Raw genomic sequence first — 21,892 nt, forward strand, 5'->3', positions numbered from 1 at the left:
TCAGAAACAGAAGCGCACCAGTGTGATGATGAGGAACATGAGGGTGATGATGATCAGAGCAGAGAATATGAAGAGCAGCCCAGCGAAGATGCTGTTGGGGATGGGCAGCTTCAGGAGCTTGGCCTCTGCTGGAATCATGTTAGACTGGGCCAGCATGTAGCCCAGGGACCAGGCTATACTTGTCTGATTTACCTGTGAAACATTGTATAACATCAACACTAGCAGAGACTGCTAACAGTACTGATGGGTACTTGCAGAAAGGTTAGATCAGAGGGGGAAAAGAATTAAGCCGATCCAATAAGGTAGTTGAGTTTGAGTCTCATTTAAAGTGAAACAAAACAAAACATTGGATCTGTATTTGCGAATACACTGTATGTCCAAATGTTTGTGGACACCCCTACTGATGAATACATTTAGCACGCACACAGCTTGTCTAGTCCCTGTAGAGAAATAGTGCCAAATTACCAGTAGAACAGGACTCTCAGGTGTGGGCTAGATGGGTATAAAGCTCCCCCACCATTGAGCTGGGGAGCAGTAGAACTGTGTTCTCTGAAATGATGGTGCTCCATCCAATACTTTTGGTATGAGGTGGGGTGGTGATCATTCCACCTCCTGACCTGACTAACGCTCTTGTGGCTGAATTCAATCAAATCCTCACAGCAATGCTTCAAAGTCCAGTAGAAACCGTTTTTCTGGACAGTACAGACAGTTTCTTCAACAAAAGCAGGAAACTTTTGTCCATATATTGTACAGTGAGTCCAAGAAGTATTTGATCCCTTGCTGATTTTCTTTGTTTGCCCACTAATAAAGACACTATCCTTCTGCACTTTTAATGGTAGATATATTCTAACATGGAGAGACAGAATATCAAGACAAAAATCCAGAATATAATTTTAAAGAATATATTTTAATTAATTTGTATTTCAATGAGGAAAATAAGTATTTGATCCCTCTTGCCAAACACACTCAATACTTAGTGGCAAAGCCTTTGTTTGCAAGCACAGCGGTGAGACGTTTGTTGTAGTTAACCACAAGTTTAGCACACACACCAGGGGGAATTTTGGCCCACTCTTCTTTGCAGATCCTCTCTAAATCATGAAGGTTGGTGGGCTGTCGCTTGGCAACTCTGACCTTCAGCTCCCTCCATAGATTTTCGATCGGATTGAGGTCTGGCGACTGGCTGGGCCACTCCATGACCTTAATGTGATTTTTCTTGAGCCAATCCTTTGTTGCCTTTGCTGTATGTTTAGGGTCGTTATCATGTTGGAAGACCCAACCACGGCCCATTTTCAGATCCCTGGCAGAGGGGAGGAGGTTGTCCCTCAGGATTGTGCGGTACATGGCTCCATCCATCTTCCCAGTGATGCGGTGAAGTAGCCCTGTACCCTTGGCAGAGAAACACCCCCAAAACATTATGCTTCCACCTCCATGCTTGACGGTGGGCACAGTGTTCTTGGGGTCATAGGCAGCATTTTTCTTCCTCCACACATGGCGGGTGGAGTTGAGGCCAAAAAGTTCAATTTTGGTCTCGTCTGACCACAAAACCTTCTCCCAATAACTTGGTTCATCTTTCAAATGATCATTGGCATACTTGAGGCGCGCCTCCACATGTGCTCTCTTCAGCAGGGGTACCTTTCGGGCACTGCAGGATGTGAATCCATTGTTGCGCAAAGTGTTGCCAATTGTTTCCTTGCAAACTGTGGTCCCAGCTGCCTTCAGGTCATTTGCTAACTCCTGCCGAGTGGTTGCAGGACGATTTCTGACTGTTCTCAGCATCATTGCCACCCCACGAGGCGAAATCTTCTTTGGAGCACCGGGCCGAGGTCTGTTGATTGTCATGTTATACTCTTTAAACTTTCTGATAATTGCACCAATAGTTGTTACTTTCACATCCAACACCTTACTAATCTTTTTGTAGCCCATTCCAGCTTTGTGAAGGTCAACAATTCTGACTCTGAGGTCCTGTGACAGCTCTTTGGTTTTACCCATGTTGGAGACTTGAAATCTGTGTGATCTGTCTGATTCTGTGGACAGGTGTTTTTCACACAAGTGATTAGTGAGAACAGGTGGCTTCAGGTCAGGTAACAAGTTGATTGGGAGTGTCTAACTGGTCTGTAAAAGCCAGAACTGCTAATGAATACTAAGGGATCAAATACTTATTTCACTCCATGAAATACAAATCAATTAATATATATTCCTTAGATTTATTTTCTGGATTTTCTTTTTAATATTCTGTCTCTCCATGTAAGAATACATCTACCATTAAAAGTATAGAATGATCATGTCTTTATTAGTGGGCCAACGAAGAAAATCAGCAAGGGATCAAATACTTCTTGGACTCACTGTATGTGTTCTACAATATCTGCAATGTAGTTTTGAGCAAGTGTTATTTGATGGTAATTATTGTATATCCATCTTAAGGGAAGGGCTGCTTCATTCCAATCATTCAATCGCACCAAATAAAAGCTAGGTGCACAAGAATGTCAGGAGGTGCCACTGGTGCCCAGGGCCGAAAGTGTCATTACAAACTTTTATTACCAGAGAACAGCCCCACCAGTTTGTATGGAAGTCCCTGTAGTTACTGAATAATATGTCTTAGTGTGTAATAAGCCTTGCTGCATTAAGGGGTCAATCAAAAGGTCAAACCAGAGTGAACAGTGGATGTGGCTTTCCAAAAAGTGGTAAACCTGAAAGAGGTGAAAGGACTGGAAAGCATTGCCTAGGTTTCATTTTTTTGTTGGACAGGTAGTTGTTTGGTTTGTACTGTTTATGGGGGTGTTTGCCATTTTCCAAAATTATATAGCCAACATAGCTAAGTACTTAAATATATAGTAGTGCACGATTTTAACATAACACAAAATGAACCACTGTCTGCCACCAATAATGTAAACATCGCAAGGTGTTGAAATATTTTAATTTTAATACACCTCTACTATATAGACAAAAGTATTGGGACACACCTACTAATCATTGAATCAGGTGTTTCATTGAGTCTCATTGCTACAGGGGTATGAAATCAAGCACCCAGCCATGCAGTCTGTTTTAACACTACTTGTGTAAGAATGCCAAAGAGCTCACTAAATTCCAGGATGCCACCGCTGCAACAAGTCAGTTGGTAAAACAATTTGTCCCTCCTAGATATTCCATGATACATGTTAGTATTATCAAAAAGTGGAAGCATTTAGAAACCACAGGAACTCAACTCAACCAAGTGGTTGGTGTGGCGCAACAGATAACACCACTACCTGCCAGTGAACTACCATACCACGTGGGAGACTGGGGTTCGATTCCCAGTCTGGGTGACTATGCTGTACTACACCAATAAGAGTCCTTGGGCAAGACTCCTAACACTACACTGGCCTCTGTAATATGAGTTACCTTGTAAGTCGCTCTGGATAAGAGCGTCAGCTAAATGCCGTAAATGTAAATGTAACCATTATCTGGCAGGCTGCATCAAGTTTCAGAACAGAGTGCTGTGGCGGTGCCTAGCGCAAAAGTTCCAAACCTTCTGTTAGAGCTGCAAATGATGGGAGCAGCTCCACAGCTCCACATCAATGCTTATGGGTTTAGAATGGAATGCCATAAAACTCCTGTTGGTGTAATATGTAGGTGTCCCAATACATAATGTCCCTACAGTGTAATGTAGCTACATTATGTATCAGTCCAACGCTAATGTTAGCTAAGCTGTAGGTGTAAGCTCATTAGCTTTGTTTATGTTGCATAGTCAGTAATCTGTGTGTGTGTGTGTGTGTGTGTGTGTGTGTGTTTGATGCTGTCTGCATTGTTGTTTTGAGCAAAAGAATTGATCTTATGCTGCTCGATATTACCTTTGAATGGGGCATTTTACAAATGACGTGATGTAGCTAGCTAGCTGATGTGTGTTGGTATGTAGTAGTGATAGATTCTTCAGCTTCTACACATTCGAAGCATTAACTTATAAGACATCTTTACAATACTCGCTATTGTGACTTGTCCTAGGCCGTGCGTGTTTATGTGTTTTGGGGGAGTGGCTTTGGAGGGAGGGCTAAAGTAAGGGTGGGATTTTTCCAAAAACTAGTTTACACTTACTGGTTTCTACAAAATCACCCACTCTAAATATCTCTTTCATTTCAAAATGATTTACTGGCAATTTCAATCCTACCTCTTTTTGAAAGTTGAGATTTTCCCAGTTGTCAGCATTGAACTTGTATCCATCTGCGAGAATGGTATGGACGTAGTTTGCAGAGTAACAGTACGATTTCAGATGTTTCTCTGTTATGTCATGGTTTTTCTTGAGCTATAAAAAGAAGAAAGCATGAAATGTGGATTTGACTCTTCTTGTTTAGATCTTCATCTAGGCGAGAGGGGTACTCACCATCGTCCAGGTCTTTGAACAGAAAGACCACATGGTGCTGTTAAACTTCTCCAAACTGTTGGAGCCCTTCACACCCAGAGCCCATGCAGTGTAGTAGAATCCTGCATAAGCCTTAACAGAAACAAAAGTTGAAAGATAAACCACAGAGTTGAAGCTCAAAGTTAAAGCTTAAAGTTAAATACGTCATGGTAATAAAGAATTTACATATAATCATATTTGAAATAAATAATATACATAAGCAAATATGTATGTAAATAATATACATAAACAGCCTGCACATCCCAGGCTGTGGGAGCCATATGTTACTTAGGAAATAGTCCATATTGTTCTGCATTTTGAAAAATTGGGCATAGAACAAAACATTGCTTTTTCAATTAGTATCACAGTGCATTTAAGATTATAGCTTGCCTGGGACTATTTTACTGCACATGCGGACAATGTGGACTGTGATGTATTTCTGGATGGTATAAAATAGTCACTGAGAGATGCGAGTTAAACAGAGGAACACAGCTAACTGAAGCTAGTCCAGCTAGAACACTGGCTATCAAGCTTATGAAATAAATATTTTAAATACTAATTTATTTTATTTACAAAATAGGCCAAAGTAATGATGCCATTAAAGGGAGTTAATGGCTGCATTAGTGCAAAACAATGTTAAATCTGGACCAAAACTGAGAAGGTCATATTTTGCACTGTAACTTACTGTTCTTTCAGAAGCACTCACAAAAAACATTTAGATCCAAAAACCATTTTAGGCTCAGTACTTGACTAAATTCTATGCTTAGATAACCATTTTTTTTTTTTTTTTTAACCATTTTATTGATTCAGGGCATTTGGAGGAGAAAGCAAGGAGCTCTATTCATGAAAAAGAGAGCACTGCTGTGTCGGATCCACTCATACCAGCACAACACACACTAATACGCCACCACCATGTCAGTGTCCCTGCAGTGCGAGGAATGACCCACCACCCAAACAATATCTGCTCTGTGCTGGTCCTGTGGGGTCCTGACCATTAAATAACAGGGTGAAATGAGGCTACAAAGTATGCAGAGAAACAGATGGACTACAGTCTGTAACCGTACAGTTCTTGGAGCTGATAAAAGGGGCAGAGTTAATTCCAAATAAGGGGTGTTCAAAATATTCTGACATGACTGTGTACATAAATGTATTCTCTTTTTCATGTACAGAGCTTCCTGCCTTACTGCTTTCTCCTCCAAATGCCCTGAATCAACAAAAACGGTTCTCCTATATGGTAAGTGGAGTCGATATTATGGGCCAAGTTCATTCCAAACCAGGGGTGGTATTTGTGTACTTGAAATGGCCTTAACTTATTCAGTCAGCTTTTGGTTTCTGCTTCGGCTTAGGTTCATTGGAAGCCAAATTATAGAGCCCAATGGTAGAATTGAATTCAGTCTAGAAGCCAAAACATCAAACTGACCATTTCTAAATAATTGTAATTATTAAATAGGTAGAAATACCTACCATGAAGTCACCAGAGACTGGCGGTTGGTAAACTCCTTCAAAAGAGCAGTTCTCCTTCCCCTGACAGGACTTGAAGTCAAAAATGTTCTTGACCAGGTCTTTGCACCTAGCTGGATCACTCTGACCAAAGTATGTGATGTTCTTGTCTGGGCTATAGGTAGCCGGCACCTCCCTCTTTGTGCACTCACTGCCGAAGATATCGCTGGCAGCCACGGTGATGCTGTACTCAGTAGGGTAGCATGGGTGGTTTACACGCTTCCAGTTAGTAGACATCTGAGACAGGCAAGAGATAATTAGGTTGTAGACTTCTCTATTTTGAGCATAATTATTATACCCAGAGAAATCTGACTAATGCTTTAGAGTATTGAGAATCTTTCGCAGTATCTGTACACATCATTACACAGTATCTATGCTGTGTTTGACAGCTAAATAATTTTAAGAAGCAAACAGTAATGAACCCTAATGTAATTTGGTCTGCCACTTCTCATCAACACATTATTGATGACAGAGTAGTCTGAGAAAGTACTGACGTAGCTGAGAGAAGCTTAAGTATCAGTCTTAAATGGACTGCTTAAATGGACCATGTATGAACATTAATGGATTTGTGAGAGAAATGATTTACAGGGATTTTGCATTTTGCTTTGCTCCAGTCTGCTTTGTTCAATTAGTATGAGTATCAAAACAAAACAAATGGATTGATCAATACAGTAATGCGCTTTTAACAAGCCTGAGATTGAATAACGAACAGAGACGGCCCTCACATTATGGTCCACCCCTGGAGATCATGGTTTTTCCAGTTTTGATGGCCTTTAAAAAGGCATGTTTCAAAATAGCAGACATAGGCAGTCGAGTGTGATTTTGTTGTTGGTCATTTGTACATTTGAAGAGCTGCGTGGTGTATAAATTGACAATAAAACAATAGGGCTCTCTGAAACAGATAAACATGAACCTATTGGCAGTGGAGCAGTGGAACTGTTTATTTGTAATGATGGAGCTCCAGCCAATACTTTTGGGATGAGTTGAGAAGTTGAGGATGAGGTGGGTGGTAATTGTCCAACATCCTGACCTCACTAATGCTTTTGTCACTGCAATCAAATCCCCACAGCAGTGTTCCAGAATCTAGTAGAAAATCTTCTCTGGACAGTAGAGACAGTTACTCCAACAAAAGCAGCATAAACTCTTATGACTGAAGTTTAAAGAGATGTCAGCAACCAGGCCTGTGTTCTTGTAACAGTGTTCTTCTAAATCAGACTTGGTCTACATGTCCAAATGTAAATGTAGCTACAGTAAAGAAATAGTCCACTAAAAATATTACTCAGATTCCTCTTACTCCTCTTAGCCAAAGATATGGTTGGTTTCCGGGGTTTGCTTCATTAGGTTTGCATGTAAGAACAGTATACGTAGTGCTGGACTACTTTTTCTATTCAGTGCAGAATTCCCATTCAAAATGTGTGTTTAGTTCAAAACTAGGATTAACCTGTTCAGAAAACTAATCCTAGTCTAAATGTTTATGGACACTTTTTGCAGTTTATGTTGTGTTATATGTTGTGTGTTGTTCTACATTAAAACATGGTCCCCAGGGGACTGTGGGGTAAATTTCAGGAACTATTCAAGGTGCCCTTCTTACTGACATAGACATTAAATCACTCTAATACAGTTCATATAATCTTAATATGCACTGGAGCAGCCACACATGAGTGAAGGTCACACAGACATTGGCTTGAGGCGCACCATGTCCAGCACCCCCAGCACGGTGTTGCTACGAGGCAGTGAAAATGCATTCTCTATACTGATGGCGCTCCATCTAATATCACTGAGATAAGCTGGACTTCTGATTGTGATCCAGAACTAAACACTGAACATCAGTTCATGAGCTTACCATTGTAGAGAAGCTTACTGCAGCTAACGACAGACAAACTCCATAGTTATACTTCTACCTTTGCTTTTGCAAGGTGTCCACAAACATTTGGACTAGGTTTGGTTTTCTGAACAGGGGCTAAACCTCAATGTCAGTACACTGATGTTTAACCCCTGCACTGTGGAAAAAGTAGTCCAGGACTAGCTTTAACAGGACATCTGTTACTTTTCACTGTATGTAGTTTTATGTGTGTTTATTAAAATGGTATTTAGTTTATTTTTCTAAATGAAATAAAAGTAAATTGCAAAGGGGTTGATGGATCAGCAAGCCCTACCTTTGCGAGTTTTGCCAGTACTCTTTTTTCTGCCTCATTTTTGCCATAGCACAGGAAGCTGTGTGTATAGACATTGTATTCGTAGCCATAGAGTGCCACCCTGATGAGATCCTCTCCTGTGGCATCATCAGGGGCTGTGAAGGCAATTTGAGTTGATGCTCCACCTAGATCAAGTGACCCTACTGTCTTGGCTCCATGAGGATGAACCCAAGCATTCCACATGTTTTTCTGTGGAGTAAATCAAATTCTTCAGTTATGACTCAATTCAAGATAACTACACCCATTAACATACTAGCTTAGACCTATATATCCCATACATCCCTTCTCTGAAGAAGACTTAAGAAAACTTAAAAAGACTTAAGTTTAATTTAAAAAGCATTTTTCATTTGTGTAACACACAGTAAACAGCCTCTCAACCTGACCTCCAGGAAGTTTCCCATCAGGTAGTTGACTGTGATCCACCCATACAGACCCTCTTCCTGACCTGAGATGATGGAAGCATTCTGGAAATTGAAGGGTAAAGAACGAAGATACTTCTGTACAGCCAGTAGGATGTTGTTAGCCGCGTCTTCATTTTTCAAACTGCATAGAAAAAACAATATTGACCAATTTGATTAAAACATCAAGCTATGTTTATACATACGATTTTAAAACAGTCGAATTCCGCTTATATTAAGTTAGTAAGGGCTTTGTAGCAAGGCATGCTGATCAATCTTTTTTAGGCTTAACTTTGAAAATAAAAATAAATAGCAAAGCTTACTAAAGCAATCTCATTCCAGCAGTTGCCCCAAGAAAGATGGGTGTTGAGTTGTGCTGGCTTGGGGGGATAGCCTTGGTTATTTCATCCATGCACTTTTTAAGGTTTTTCCAGGAATCTGCATCAATTTCTGCGATACCAGGACCTGCAAATGTGCATCATTTTAATTAAGTCTCATTTTATCAGATGTCATTTCACATATTTTATAAATGGCAAGACATGCCAGTCAACCAGTGTCACACCACATTTACAGCACTACAGTAAAACTTATAATGGCTGAATGTACAGTTTGTAGCTAGTGTAGCTAAGTGTGTCCATGATATTAAAAATAAAATGGACTACATGAGTCATTATAAGCCAGAAGAATGAAATCAGTTCACACTGTAACAAATCAGTGTTAATAGAGTGACAACACATTCCTTACAAAGTAATACTTTCTTTATGAGCAAAGGCCACGCCTTCACCATAATACTATTTTGGATTTTATTGACTTGAGGTTGGTGATGCTGAGATTTTGTTACTCAGTCATGTTCAGGCCAGTGATGGCACTGTGCACTATTATCCAAGTTATAGCAAATTCTAATTATACTGCAGATTTCTCTTGTATTATCTTGTATTCATCTGAACTGAAACTTTTTCTAAACATTTTCTGTTTTATTTTGTTGTTTCATTTGTTATCTATCCATGATCCATGTCATTTGTTAGTGATCTATCCCTGCCTCACATTATTTGTTAATGTGCTTTTGTAATCACAACTATTTTTTGTTAAAATCCTTTACAAGTTTTTGTATGTCTGCGAAAAGTTACACTTAGGGTTGATAGTTATTTTCTGGCAAATTCTATGTTTGGTTATTTAAATGAGAAATGTGACTCCACAAAAGTGGTCGACACACAAAAAATAAAGATGCTAGAAATTGTTCTTTCAGTGATGCCATAGAAGAACCATTTGCACCTCCAAAAAAGAACTATTTTTGCAAAAAAGATGTGTGTGTAAAAGAGATGCTAGTGTGAATAAACCTTTATATCAAAAGGCTTTCAGCCTTTAAAAGGTTCTTTACCAATTTCACCAAAGGTTTATTCACACTAGCATCTCTTTTAAAGACCTGGCTTCACAAGAACCCTTTGTAGCAACTTGATTTTTTAGAGTGTGGTGTAATAATTTAGTTATTTTTGACAGAGTCTGAGATTGATTGAAATTGACAGGCTTAGTGTAGAAAGTCTAATTTAGTCATTGTTCATTAGTTGAATCATTTAATCTCCTGAGACCTGGACTTTTGCTTGGTGTGCATTTTTAATTTCTCCTATTTGGGATTAGTATGACCTAACAAGTATAAAAACTAAACTTAATCATTGTACAGGAAGTTGTTTTTGCAAAAAAACAATGTCCTTATATGAGGCCAAAGGGTCAAAATTTTATGCAGGATCTCAAGAAGTAAATGTGAAGACACTGTACTTCTGTTTAACTGATATACTCCATTTTTGAAAGCTCCAGTTTAGTCACTTCAGGCCTGGGTAGACATGCACAGAATGGCATATTCTGCCACCCCCTCACTTTTTCACATTCTTGTCTCTCTGTGTTTCACCTGTGTGTTTTATGGACATATTATTTCATTATGGTTTAATTAGTTCATACCTGCTACCAAACACTTTTTGGTCTGGCTGACAACCCCAGTGTTATTCTCTTTCTCTGCAGGCCACTGATAAAGATACACAGTTGTTCTGGAGGAACCAGCGTCCAGCACAATGCCATACTGTACAGAGAGAACGGGGAGGAAATGAGACTCTAGCAGACATTTACAACTAGAAAAGAAATCCTTTCATTTGCACCAATTATAGCTGGGGTAGTTTGTCATGTAGAAGCCTTTGCTCTGTGAGGGACTCATGAAGGGACATGTCATATCGCCTAAGGTCCTGCATCATCTCTGACATGAAAAGAGCAGTAAACATAGCCTCTGACTCAGATTAGGTCTCATTCTGGACAAAATGTGCCTGTACGTCAATGGAAAAAAACACATACACCAGTGCTTAATCTACAATTGAACCCACAGCTAGTTTCGTGTTACTCAAGCTGTTGTTTAAGAATTCACATAATGAACTGTTTCTGCAGCATAAATAATAAATCAGATAATAAGAAATTAATTTAAGGTTGGATGTTGTTTCATTATTGATCTGACTGAGACTAGCTTTGTGGATTGTAGGGGTCATGACTTTAAAAGGGAATCCCACCAAAGGTTTAAAGGTTTTGTTTTGCAGAAATTAATGAGCAAACAAAGCCATACCAAATGGTTTCATGTGGAATGCCCTATTCTAGAGAAATGTACAGAATCAGAACTGTTTACAGTGGTGGTGATAAGAACCAGATGTCTAAAGAGTTTAATGTCTCTTCACAGAAAGTTACTTCACAGATAATTATTACACAAAAAACATCTGATGCTTAAGGTTTGATAAGATTATCAGATATTTTCCATTGTAGATGTCACACCAGACCACTCTGAGTGAATTAGTTTTCTAATTGTTAAATTATAATGAATCTTTGAAAAAAAAAGAAATTTCCCCATTAAAAGTAGGTTTCATTTTACAACAGTTAGCTTTCAGTTCCTTAAAGATAATACAGAAAAAAACATGACCATCACTACTGCTTGCAGTTTGCTTAACCTATGACACATGCATAATAACAGGGAATAAAGTGTTCCTAATCTGAAGTAAGCGTAGCTGTCAGTACCTGCTTTTTACACTCAGCATTCCCAGGTTGTATCTTGTCTCAAGTAAACCTTGTTGCTGTGGACCCCTATAATTTCATGCTGTCACACAGTCAACCTCAATATGTTTTGGGGGTAATTTTACTATGTCACCCTGGCATAGCCTGACCAGTCTGTCTAGGTTGGATCATCTAAATGGTCTTACCTTAAGTCCAGGTGAAAGGTAGGTCTTCTTATGTGTCTGGACTGTAGCTATTGCTATAATAACTGCTATACTGGCCAGGAGAAAGAAAGCAGCCAAGGCTGTTGCCAGTTTAGTTGACATTATCTGTAAAGAGTAGAAGAGTGTGAATAGATGATTTCTCCTCCTGTCAAAACAAGTCCATCTCTGAATGAACTGCATGAACTGATGGATTTCTATGTGCATGGAATGTGTTTGAACAAACAAGCGTTATACTTTATTGTGCTGTGTTAAAATTGCAAAAAAAAAGGGAGTGCAGTCATTGGAGCTACCTGGATTTCTGCCTGGATAATTAATAAAATGTGGTCTAATCATTGTCTAAGTTACAGTTATAGACAAACACAATCTAACAATTTTTATAAAAACTTAGAAGACACGTGAAGCTGGAAAAGGCAAGACGTTGGTGTACATCAATCCTTGGTTAGACAAATTGTCTACAAATGGAGAAACCTAGACACTGTTGCTACTCCCTTCCAGAAGTGGGCATCTAGTTAAGATCACTACAAGGTCACAATGGTCAATCCTAAAAGAGGTGAGAAAGAACCTAAGGTGGTACATCCATTTAACCTAAAAACTTTAAGTAGTAGCAAGCTATCTGAAATAAATACTTAAAATGAATGTTCGTTTTTTTTAGGTTGAATGGACAAACCACTTTTACAGCATACAGAAGTCTCCACAAACGGCAAAACCCTTTGTTCATGTGTCCACTATTAGAAAAACACTGAACAAGAATAGTGTTCATAGAAGGACATCACAAAGGAAGCCACTGCTGTTCAAACAGCTTTGCGGCCCGACTTAAATTTGCCCAGCCTGTATGTTCCTCAATGCTACCGCTGTGTTTGGAGGAAAAAGAACACTGCCCACCAACACCAGAACCTCAACGTTATCCAAACTGTGAAGGATGGTGGAGGGAGCATCATGGACCCCATTTTGTTAGTGATCATTGCAGAAATCCTGGTGATTCCAAAATTCACTTACTTTTTCTTGTTGGCAGCATACACTTTTAATGCTATTTTAAGTCTTGGTCTATCTATTGATAGACACAGTCATATGCAAAGTTTAGATACCCCTGTTGAAAGTGCCCATTTTGATGATTTCGGCAATAAAATAGGTTAACAAAGTTAATAAACTTCTTTGTATAACATTGTTTAGGGACTATTCAGCAGCATGTACTGAATTTACCATATTAGAGAAACACACCAAAATGTATTAAATGTGTCAAATGTTTTGTAGCAGCCACATGTTTTATTTTGGCTCTAATATATTAAATTAAGCAAATAAACAGTAACTGTGCATTAAATTGTCTACTTAAAAATAAAGTAACCATGCAATCTGAAGGGTGTTGGCCAATTTTCTGCATACAAAGGTAAGATGTTTTTGAGGAAAAAAGAACATTATTTGATATAAATTGATCTAGAAATTAATCTCTAGATCTCAGTTCATTGGTTAGTGTAGATGAAGTAGAGGAAATGGTCAGAGAAGGATTTTAAAGGCTTTAGACAACTGAGACATGGATTAAGAGAATGGGCAAGAGTAACAAATTGTAGAGCTTTTCAATAGGGGTGTGCAGCAGGTGCCAAAACAGTAATATGAGTGTGTAAAGACCTGCAGTTCTGCTGCCTTTTTATGCCCAAAATAGGTTTCAGGTTCAGATGTGTTTTCTGCTTTTATTGCATGGATGATAGTCCTTATTATAATATAGTTATAATACAGGAAATAAACAACTGTTACTTTTCAATAATTTACAAAAGTGTCCAGTTTTACCTAAATTTCAAATAAATAGTAGTAAATATAGTATATCCAGAAGTAGTAGTAATAGTAGTACAGTGGGATAGTACTTAAAACCTACTTTGGCAATGTTTGTCAAATACGTACATCCCACCTCAACCAATTGCACCATACAAGAAAACTAAAATAAGTTAGTGAGTATGTTCTATAAATAATGTATCATGTCCCAATAGCAACATCTAGCAATTTTGACTATAAAGTGTGTCTTGGGATTTTCAGTTAAACACGATGCAACATCATGCCAAATTCAACAATACTGCTAATCTTATCATATGTCCACTATTCCGAGGAGGCTATCAGTTCAATCAGTAACGGGATCACACTGTATTACATCTGATTCTGCTGTGTGTTGCAGTGTTAGCAAAGAAGCTCTTTGTTCGGTTCTTTATTAGTCTACCTAACAAATCTGTTTCCTATAGGCTGTGTGCTTATTTACAATAGTGAATAACTGTTAAGAAACAAGCACTGATGGTGTTTCTTTTGAATTCTAAACATATTCTACAAATGCCAAAAGTAACTGTATTCTGAATACTTTCTCTTTAACTGTGTACAGACTGAATACAGACACTTCATTTCGGTATTCTGAATATGTGTTCTGAGTGCTGGTATTCTGTTACATCCCATCCTGCTCGTCTTCTACAGACCAGCAGACAGTCTGTGGTTATTGAACCGACAGCTTGAAAGGGGTGCAGTACCATGACAGGAAGGCATCCCTCTGATTGGTATTCTCAGTGCATCTCAAATAACGAATTCATAATGACTGCAGTAATCAGACATTGTCAATATTTGCTGCCACAAAACTTCTCCACATGCTTTTCTTTTCTTATTGTAGCTGTAGTGAACTGTGTTAACCTCCTAATATTCTCAGATGCCCATCTTCTAAAGCGTATTATTCAATTTCTACATTAAACAATGCAAAAAAGATTTCTGGTCCAAACTACTGTTGATGCTCTGATGTGATCATGCCAAACAATCCACCAAAACTCTCCAGCAAGCATAGGATTACAGAGTATCCAGAGTATTTGCCAGATGTTAGGACATTGCATTAGTTAGGTGTCTTTGTGACAGAACTGATGGGGGAAAAAGGACCAGTGTAAAACATTACAGTGACTAAGTTCTGTAAGTGGCTTTAAGGATTACTAGGCATATTGAACAGTGGTTGTAAATGGATGTAAATATTAATGGATGATATCTGCTATCCTTTTAAGTCAAACAGTCTTACTTCTCAAAACCATCATGCCCTGAACTAACTGAAAATACCAAATGTCCAATTAACTGCTTGTCAGTGCTTGTTCCACCCACCCTGTTAAAAGGAGGAAATGGATGTCTTTACATACCTTTCTGGGTGAACCTCCAGTGAGGTGGTCTGAAGAGTGTGACTCCCTCTTGACCATCCTGTCCAGTCAGCGTGTGTATGTGCATGTGTGTGTGAGACTGTTGTTGGCCTCAGTGTATGCATGTGTGAAAGAGTGTTAGATTGGGAGGGGCCCCGATATGTTCTCCTTGCTCGAAAAGCCAATAGAGTACATGATAAACTCCTCCCACTCAGGCAAGTTCTGTCACTCTCCTAAACACACTGGAGGAGTGCTTCAGAGGCATTCTGAGCCTCTTTGCTGGAAATAAACATGCACTTTCAGCTGTAAAGCAACTCCTTTGCTCAGGTTATGTTATGTGTCTGTTTCTTTATATGCGTTTTACTAAGCTTGCTTACGGAGTTCTGCTGTTAACTACCTTTAACCCCTTTACATGACTGAGATCAGCTATAGCATGTTGAGATGCAGCTTTGTCTATACAACAAAACAGCTCTTTGTGGAAGTGCCCCTATCACTTTAATGAGTCATTCAAGAAAGAGACCAACATTTGCAACTGGCCCGCAACTCTGTGGGACTAGATGGTGCTGGCCAGAAGTGCTCATGTTCATGCATGATTGTGCTAATTGAAGCTATTAGAAATTACCACCGGGTCCATTTCCTGACCTCACACCCCTCACATATCTGCATTTGTAACTTTATGAAGGGAGTAGGAGACACATGTGTTTGTATGGTTAAAGTAGGAAGCCTAGTGTCTGCATGCAGGCTGCAGTAACAGGCTAGCACTATACTGTTAATGTAAAATCATTTTAGTGGGTAGTTTTGCTTTCATGGGCAAATGAAAATGCAGATGCCTGCTTTTAAAGGACCACTTTAGGGCAACCTGAGAAGGAAAGGCTGAAGTCTGTGGTAAGCAATGGTCTTGGTGCAGAGTGGGATTTTTTAATGTTTAACCCCTCAACGCAGAAAGGCTTGTTTCTAGGGCTGTCAAGGTTAACACGTTAATAACGCATTAACGCAATTAAAAAAAAAATAGTGCCGTTAACATAAATTCTATTTGGCCCCTATCTGTAGTTTATGTTGTGACTTGCCCGTGTGCAGCATCTCTCATTAAGAGTAGAGGAGTAGGTAAGTGATGGTTAAACGGCAGATTTCATTTTAAAAGTTTGCCAGATGGCTAACTTGACAAAAAACGTCTGTTTGCAGTTATTGTCAGGCTGAGTTTACCTATAAACCAGAGTACATCCAGCCTGAAAAACCACAAGGGTCAACTATCGTCAATGGGATTCATGAGCTATATGACACGCAGAGGGCAAAACTATCTCAGGATTTGGAACTCACAGCCACTATTGCTCTTACGGGTGACTATTGGACATCAGAAGGTAACGACATGGTCATTACATTCATTATATACATTATATATACATTCATATGCTTTGATGGCCATGAAAACAGAGGTAAGGCATCATGCTGTGACCTGTGCTGAACATTTTATGGATGTGGCAAAGAAGTGGAACATCAAAAGTAAAGTGCGCACCCTAAGCACAGAAAGTGCAAGGAATATGATAGCAGCAATGAGACACCTAGCTAGTATCTGAGTGAATAAAACTCCCTTAAAATTTTACATTTTAATTGTAACATTTCACTTAAAAATCAGATAAAATTTATCACAATTATATTCATTTTTTAGATTAATAATAGTGATAAAACATTTTAATAGTTTGACCGCCCTACTTATTATACAGGGACGTCTGTAGAAACTGGTGGAGCTATGTATATTTTTTGTTATAACACTTTTGGCCCACTGGAAGGCCTTAGGCCTTAGGGGTTAAAAGCATGGCCAGATACAAAATTGTATTGAATTGTCCATCCAAATTGATTATCTTAGCAAGTTTCCAACAGCTTTCGTTCATAATTGGGTATATAATTCCTCTGGCTGACAACAACAGTGTACTATTGATTTAACACCATTCAGATTCACAAAGAGTTGTCATGTCATAAATTAAGCATCCTTAGGCATTAGGTTTAATCATCCTGAATGCTGTACCATGCAGGGGCATCTTGTTGGGTAATTTACCACAGCAAGACTAAAGTAAAAACTTTAACCATATTGAAAACCCCCAGTCCACATAGGCTTGGTCAAAGCAATTATACCCTTCGGCAGATTATACGCAAATCAAATGAATCAATTACATGACTTCACATTCGTTATATTAAAAGATATCCAGACTTTTGTGATTGGTCTTATCAACACTCTTAATACCAATGGCCTAATAGAAAACAACTGGATGGAATCAACATTGTCTAATTAACATCTTGTTGTTGAACTCAGATGACTGTGAAGGGCTCTACTCTGGAGGCTCCAACAGCTTAAAAATGAGCGCAACAAAGTTCTTATTTTATGTCACTGCAGAATTTAAGTGTCTTTTAAGTCTTTCAAAAGTCAGAATAGAAGAAATGAGTGGATGGAAAAAAGATCTAGTCTGTAAGCAGCTTCATGCCATGTAGAGCAGGCAAGCGTTTGCCATTCTGAAGAGCAGTTATGAGCACATCACTTGTTGCTCCATAGTTCATACTCTTGTGGCCCAAGCTCATTTCCTTCAGCTTCAGTTCTGCCCAAGACAGCAAACGTGTTCCAATAACAGCCTTCAGAAGAACATCTCAGTCCCCTGAAACACATAAACAGACATTGTGACACACATTAACAGTCTTGTATGCATCTAAATAATTAAGTAATAAGTTAGGGGAAAAAAATTTAAACAATCAATAATAAGAGTATTCAAAGGGGTTGTCTCCAATCGCTGCTTTCAACCTTAAGCTGAACCAGCATGCACCCATACTGACTGGCGAAAAGACAATGAAAGTGGATTAAGCTGTTCTCTTCACCACATGCTGGCTTCAACGGGAATATTTTTAGATGGGAGAGTGATTCGACACCACATTAGTCAATGGGAGCCGGAAAGTCAGTCCTTCACTATTAGATTGAGGGAGTGATGTGAGTGGGCAGCAGCCACATTAGCGCTCACTGGATTCTGAAGAGGACTGCAGCTCTTGGCTTCACTGCAGTGCACACAGACCTTGGGCCTATAAATACACAATCCTGTCAACGACGTTTAATACCAAAGACACAGTACACAAGGCTCAATGGCTGAGACTGTTGCATCAAAATATTATTTTCTGTTAACAGCAGACTCATGAAAGCACTTCTTTTTTAATGCTACAGTTGCACTCAAAATGATTCAACCCCCTTTTGCAAATTAGATTATTAGCAAAATGTAAAAACATTTAGGTGTTTGTAATCAAGCAAGAAAATGTTAAATAGCTCAACGCAACAAATGAAAACAAGTGTTTTCTTTCTAAATTCATCTTTAGTACTTAGTAGAGCATCCTTCTGCTGTTTTTAACCTGCTACAAACGTGATGCATAGCTAGGCACTACCTTCTGGCAGCGTTCCTAAGGAATGTTAGCCAGTTCATCATGGGCAATGCTCTCCAGCTGACTAATTCAGGTCAGTGACTGTGACGACCACTCCAGATCTTTCCAGAATGTGTTTTCTGTAACGAATAATGCTTGGTGGACTTGGGACCTTTATCCTGTCAGAAGGTCCAATGAGTTCCAAGCTTCAGCTATCTCACAGAAGGCATGACATTTTCTCCTAGGATTTCCTGATATCATCTGTCTTACACTCCACAAGCTGCAGGTTCCCAGTGCAAAAGGAAGCAAAGCAGCCCCAGAGAATCACAGAGCCACCGGCATGTTTCAGTGTAGGTAGGGTGTTCCCTTCAGCATATGCTTCATTCGTTCTCCTCCAGATATAAAGCTGATCCATAGACCTGAAAAGTTTAAGTTTTTGGGTATTTTGAGTGCAAATGTAGTTGCCCATGGCATATACATCTTGTAAGAATTTTCGTTACGTTTTGCTTAATTATTTCTGACTCATAGCTCAGAACTGAGCAGTAGATAAATACTGCCTGTGAAAACTTTTCATCCTTTCCACGTTTTTGTTTGTATTTGACATATTTTGCTATGATTTTAATTTGACAAAAAATGTATTATTTTGCATACAGTCATGAATTATAATTAAACAGCCTTTTCCCAAAATGTTCCCATGTTTTATCATTTGCAAAGCAAACAAAAATCATTGTATCAGTAACTATCATTAGCTATGTATATATATATATATATATATATATGTATTTGTGATTATATATAAATACAACATAATTAAAAAGCACAGCAAAGCAATAACAGCTTTATACTGTAGACCAGAGGTTTTCAAAATTTGCATGCCAAGACCACCACAGACATCATGTTTAAATGATTATAAAATAGTGAAATTTTATCCCTTATTTGTAATGTATTCAGATCCATTCAGCATTAAGCATTACTGTGAAAATATTCATAACATATTTGTTTTGTTTTATATATATTTTGTTTAAATTTGTCCTGATCTGTGTTCACAGCTATACTGCAATAGCTAGTTCCCCAAAAGCCTTGTAGTGATCTACCATTTAAGGTAATCTTATTCCTATGAATCTTTGAGAAACTGAGCCTGTGTCAGTCATCTGCTCTGTACTCCGATAATTCTTACTTTTGACATTCATATCCTGTTGTGTTATTGGGAAATGGCCAGTCACTGCAGACAAGGGGGATTATTTTTAACATGGAGCTTGGGGCATGCAGCCAATGTGGCCTTTTACACAGGCATGCACTTCAAACAAGGCCGTTTCCCTGGACGCAGCAACCGTGTACCTCTCACATGCTTGACTGTGCTTGCCACACGAGCTAACACATTACTAGCACAGGTGCTTTGGAAGTGCAGCAACCCGTATCTTGTCTTATCTCTAATGGAAAAACAAACATCATGCAGCTTCCTCACAAGCCACAGTTTGACAACCCCTGCTGTCCACTGTACAAACAGTATTCTCAGTAGAAATACTGGAATCTCCTTCCAGAGTCAAAACTACTTTCAAAACTCTTTACAGACTTATCAAGCATCTATGTGAAATTACGAACTACCCCATGAACGTCTGACATAGCTTCACAGATAATTTCTCCTCCCTGTGATGTTCGGCATTTATCGGTCAACAGTTACATCACTCCTCTCAAAGAAGGTGTTCGATTCTTTGTGGACAGATCAATTCACACAAAGTGCTCTTTGGGCTTCACACTAATACAAACCACAAAAAGCAACAGAGTCCATTTTGACATCTCTAATAACCCAATAAACAGTTAATTAAACACAGCAGAGCAGTCGAGAAGGTAATAGGGTCTCTCTCTCTCAATCTCTCTCTCTCTCTGTAACACTGGTATTGGTTAGGTCTTGTTTGATGTGTACCCTAACATTACTCAAGGCACATTTCCTCTAAATGATTAAGTGATGAACAGTAGAAGAGTGTAGGAAATGGACTCCGCTGGGACATTATGGAGTCACTAAAAGTATTGTGCACCAGCAGTGTCCTGTAATGTTAGAGAATAATAGGGCACCATGTAAACAAATATCAAATGGAAAGCCCATTCACGGGTGACTGTGCTATCAGTTTTCAGGAGGAGACGATGGAAAAAGTGAGTGAAGGAGTGGGAGAAAGCTTTTTAAACGAGTAGCCGGAGGGCTTTCCTCTTCAGATTGTGCCATTCCCCTTCATACTTAAGGTCTGACATCAATTATGCACAATTGGACTGTTGTTCTCAAACGTTTTACTGTTTGAGACAAATATCACTGCTCTTTGTTCAGACAGCCATGCACAAATGATCGACTTCAATCATCTACAACACACAACTGAACTACAGTCCTTTGGAACTGACTTCAAGGCCACAGGCATGACCACCCAGTTTGGAAAAAGATGCGTGTGTGTATTTGTTCTCTCTGGGTTATGTCTAATGGCTCGCTGTTTAATAGCCCATGCAAAGCTGCAGAATCTGTGTGTGTTGATCACGCTGCAGATAACAGAAATAAAAGTTTAGTGTATTTAGTGTTTCATTTGATCAAATTGGCTTTTGCTGATCTAAGGAAAGCCTGTGAACTAAGTCTGTGGAAATTTCAGCTCTCACAGTCTAGTAGTTGTGTGCCAAAGTTCAGCTGCTTAACCAAAAGGTGGAAAAGTCAAGGAACTCTTAAGGGCTACACAAAGAATTGGTGTAAGACTGCTTGGGTATGGCTGTGACTCCATGCAGGACCATGACAACTAAAAAAGACACTGAATGCTTAAATGGGTCTTTACCTGTTTGAATTCCTTTTGTAGATGGTTCTTTATAGAACAATGGTACTATAGTAAATTTATAGTAAATTTTGAGTCATGCTTTCACCACACAGTTACTGCTTTAGACTGTTACAACTAGGTAAACAACAGCAAAGCTGGGCAAGACTGGGCATGTCTGTTTTTCAGCATTTTCTGTAGCGTCATTTTAAATACCCAGCTGTCAAAATGAGAAGCGCATAATTACGAGTGTCCCGAACGCAGAGCAGGATCGATATAGACAGTGGTAAAGACAGTAGTCATTATAAGAACTAAATGTCTGTGACATTTTTTTTTGATATTCAAGATTTTCTACTTTGTAAATAAATGTACATATATATTTTTGTGACTTTTTTCATCCGTCTGTTTTTGTTCATTTATCACACAAGGCTGAGTTAGCTTCTTATTACAAAGTTCAGTTCCACCTTAAATGATGCAGCACTTGTCACCATGTTTAGTATAATTTATTCCATTTTGAGAATATCACTGTCAATAATGCCACATAATAATTATCTCCCTCCTACTAGCCGCTCTGGTTTCTCTTGATGGCTGTAGACGGTCATTGGTTTCTCTCATGAACACAAACCACACCTCTACATCACAGCCGCCCTTTCTCACCAAAGCTATAAGGTTTGCACTGTAGATATAGCTAAATGGAACAACCTTGTAGCCAGCTATTGTATTTTGTTTTTGGCCCTCTTGTTTTTGCAGCCCATCCCACATTTTCTGGACACTCACAGGGATACCAATGTTATTCCATCTGCTCTGCTTCCTCCTCCACTTCTCGTCTGATTTTTTTCCATGGAGCTTCATGTTTGACAAAGGCCTGGTTT

The 21,892-nt window shown here is 39.0% G+C and overlaps 1 protein-coding gene across 1 annotated transcript; it reads right to left on the reverse strand.

Moving 5' to 3' along the window:
* Nucleotides 1-14,932, reverse strand: entpd3 (ectonucleoside triphosphate diphosphohydrolase 3). Its single transcript, XM_072678785.1, has 10 exons — nt 14,851-14,932; nt 11,690-11,812; nt 10,419-10,536; nt 8,789-8,930; nt 8,451-8,610; nt 8,029-8,256; nt 5,837-6,109; nt 4,355-4,465; nt 4,142-4,276; nt 1-192 (listed from the first exon to the last, which is right to left on the reverse strand). Exons 1-10 carry the CDS (start codon nt 14,905-14,907, stop codon nt 1-3), a joined length of 1,539 nt encoding a protein of 512 aa, XP_072534886.1. The 5' UTR covers nt 14,908-14,932.
* Between the last annotated feature and the right edge of the window lie 6,960 nt (nt 14,933-21,892).

The sequence above is a fragment of the Salminus brasiliensis genome, chromosome 5 (genome assembly GCF_030463535.1).
Source record: "Salminus brasiliensis chromosome 5, fSalBra1.hap2, whole genome shotgun sequence".
NCBI lineage: Eukaryota > Metazoa > Chordata > Actinopteri > Characiformes > Bryconidae > Salminus > Salminus brasiliensis.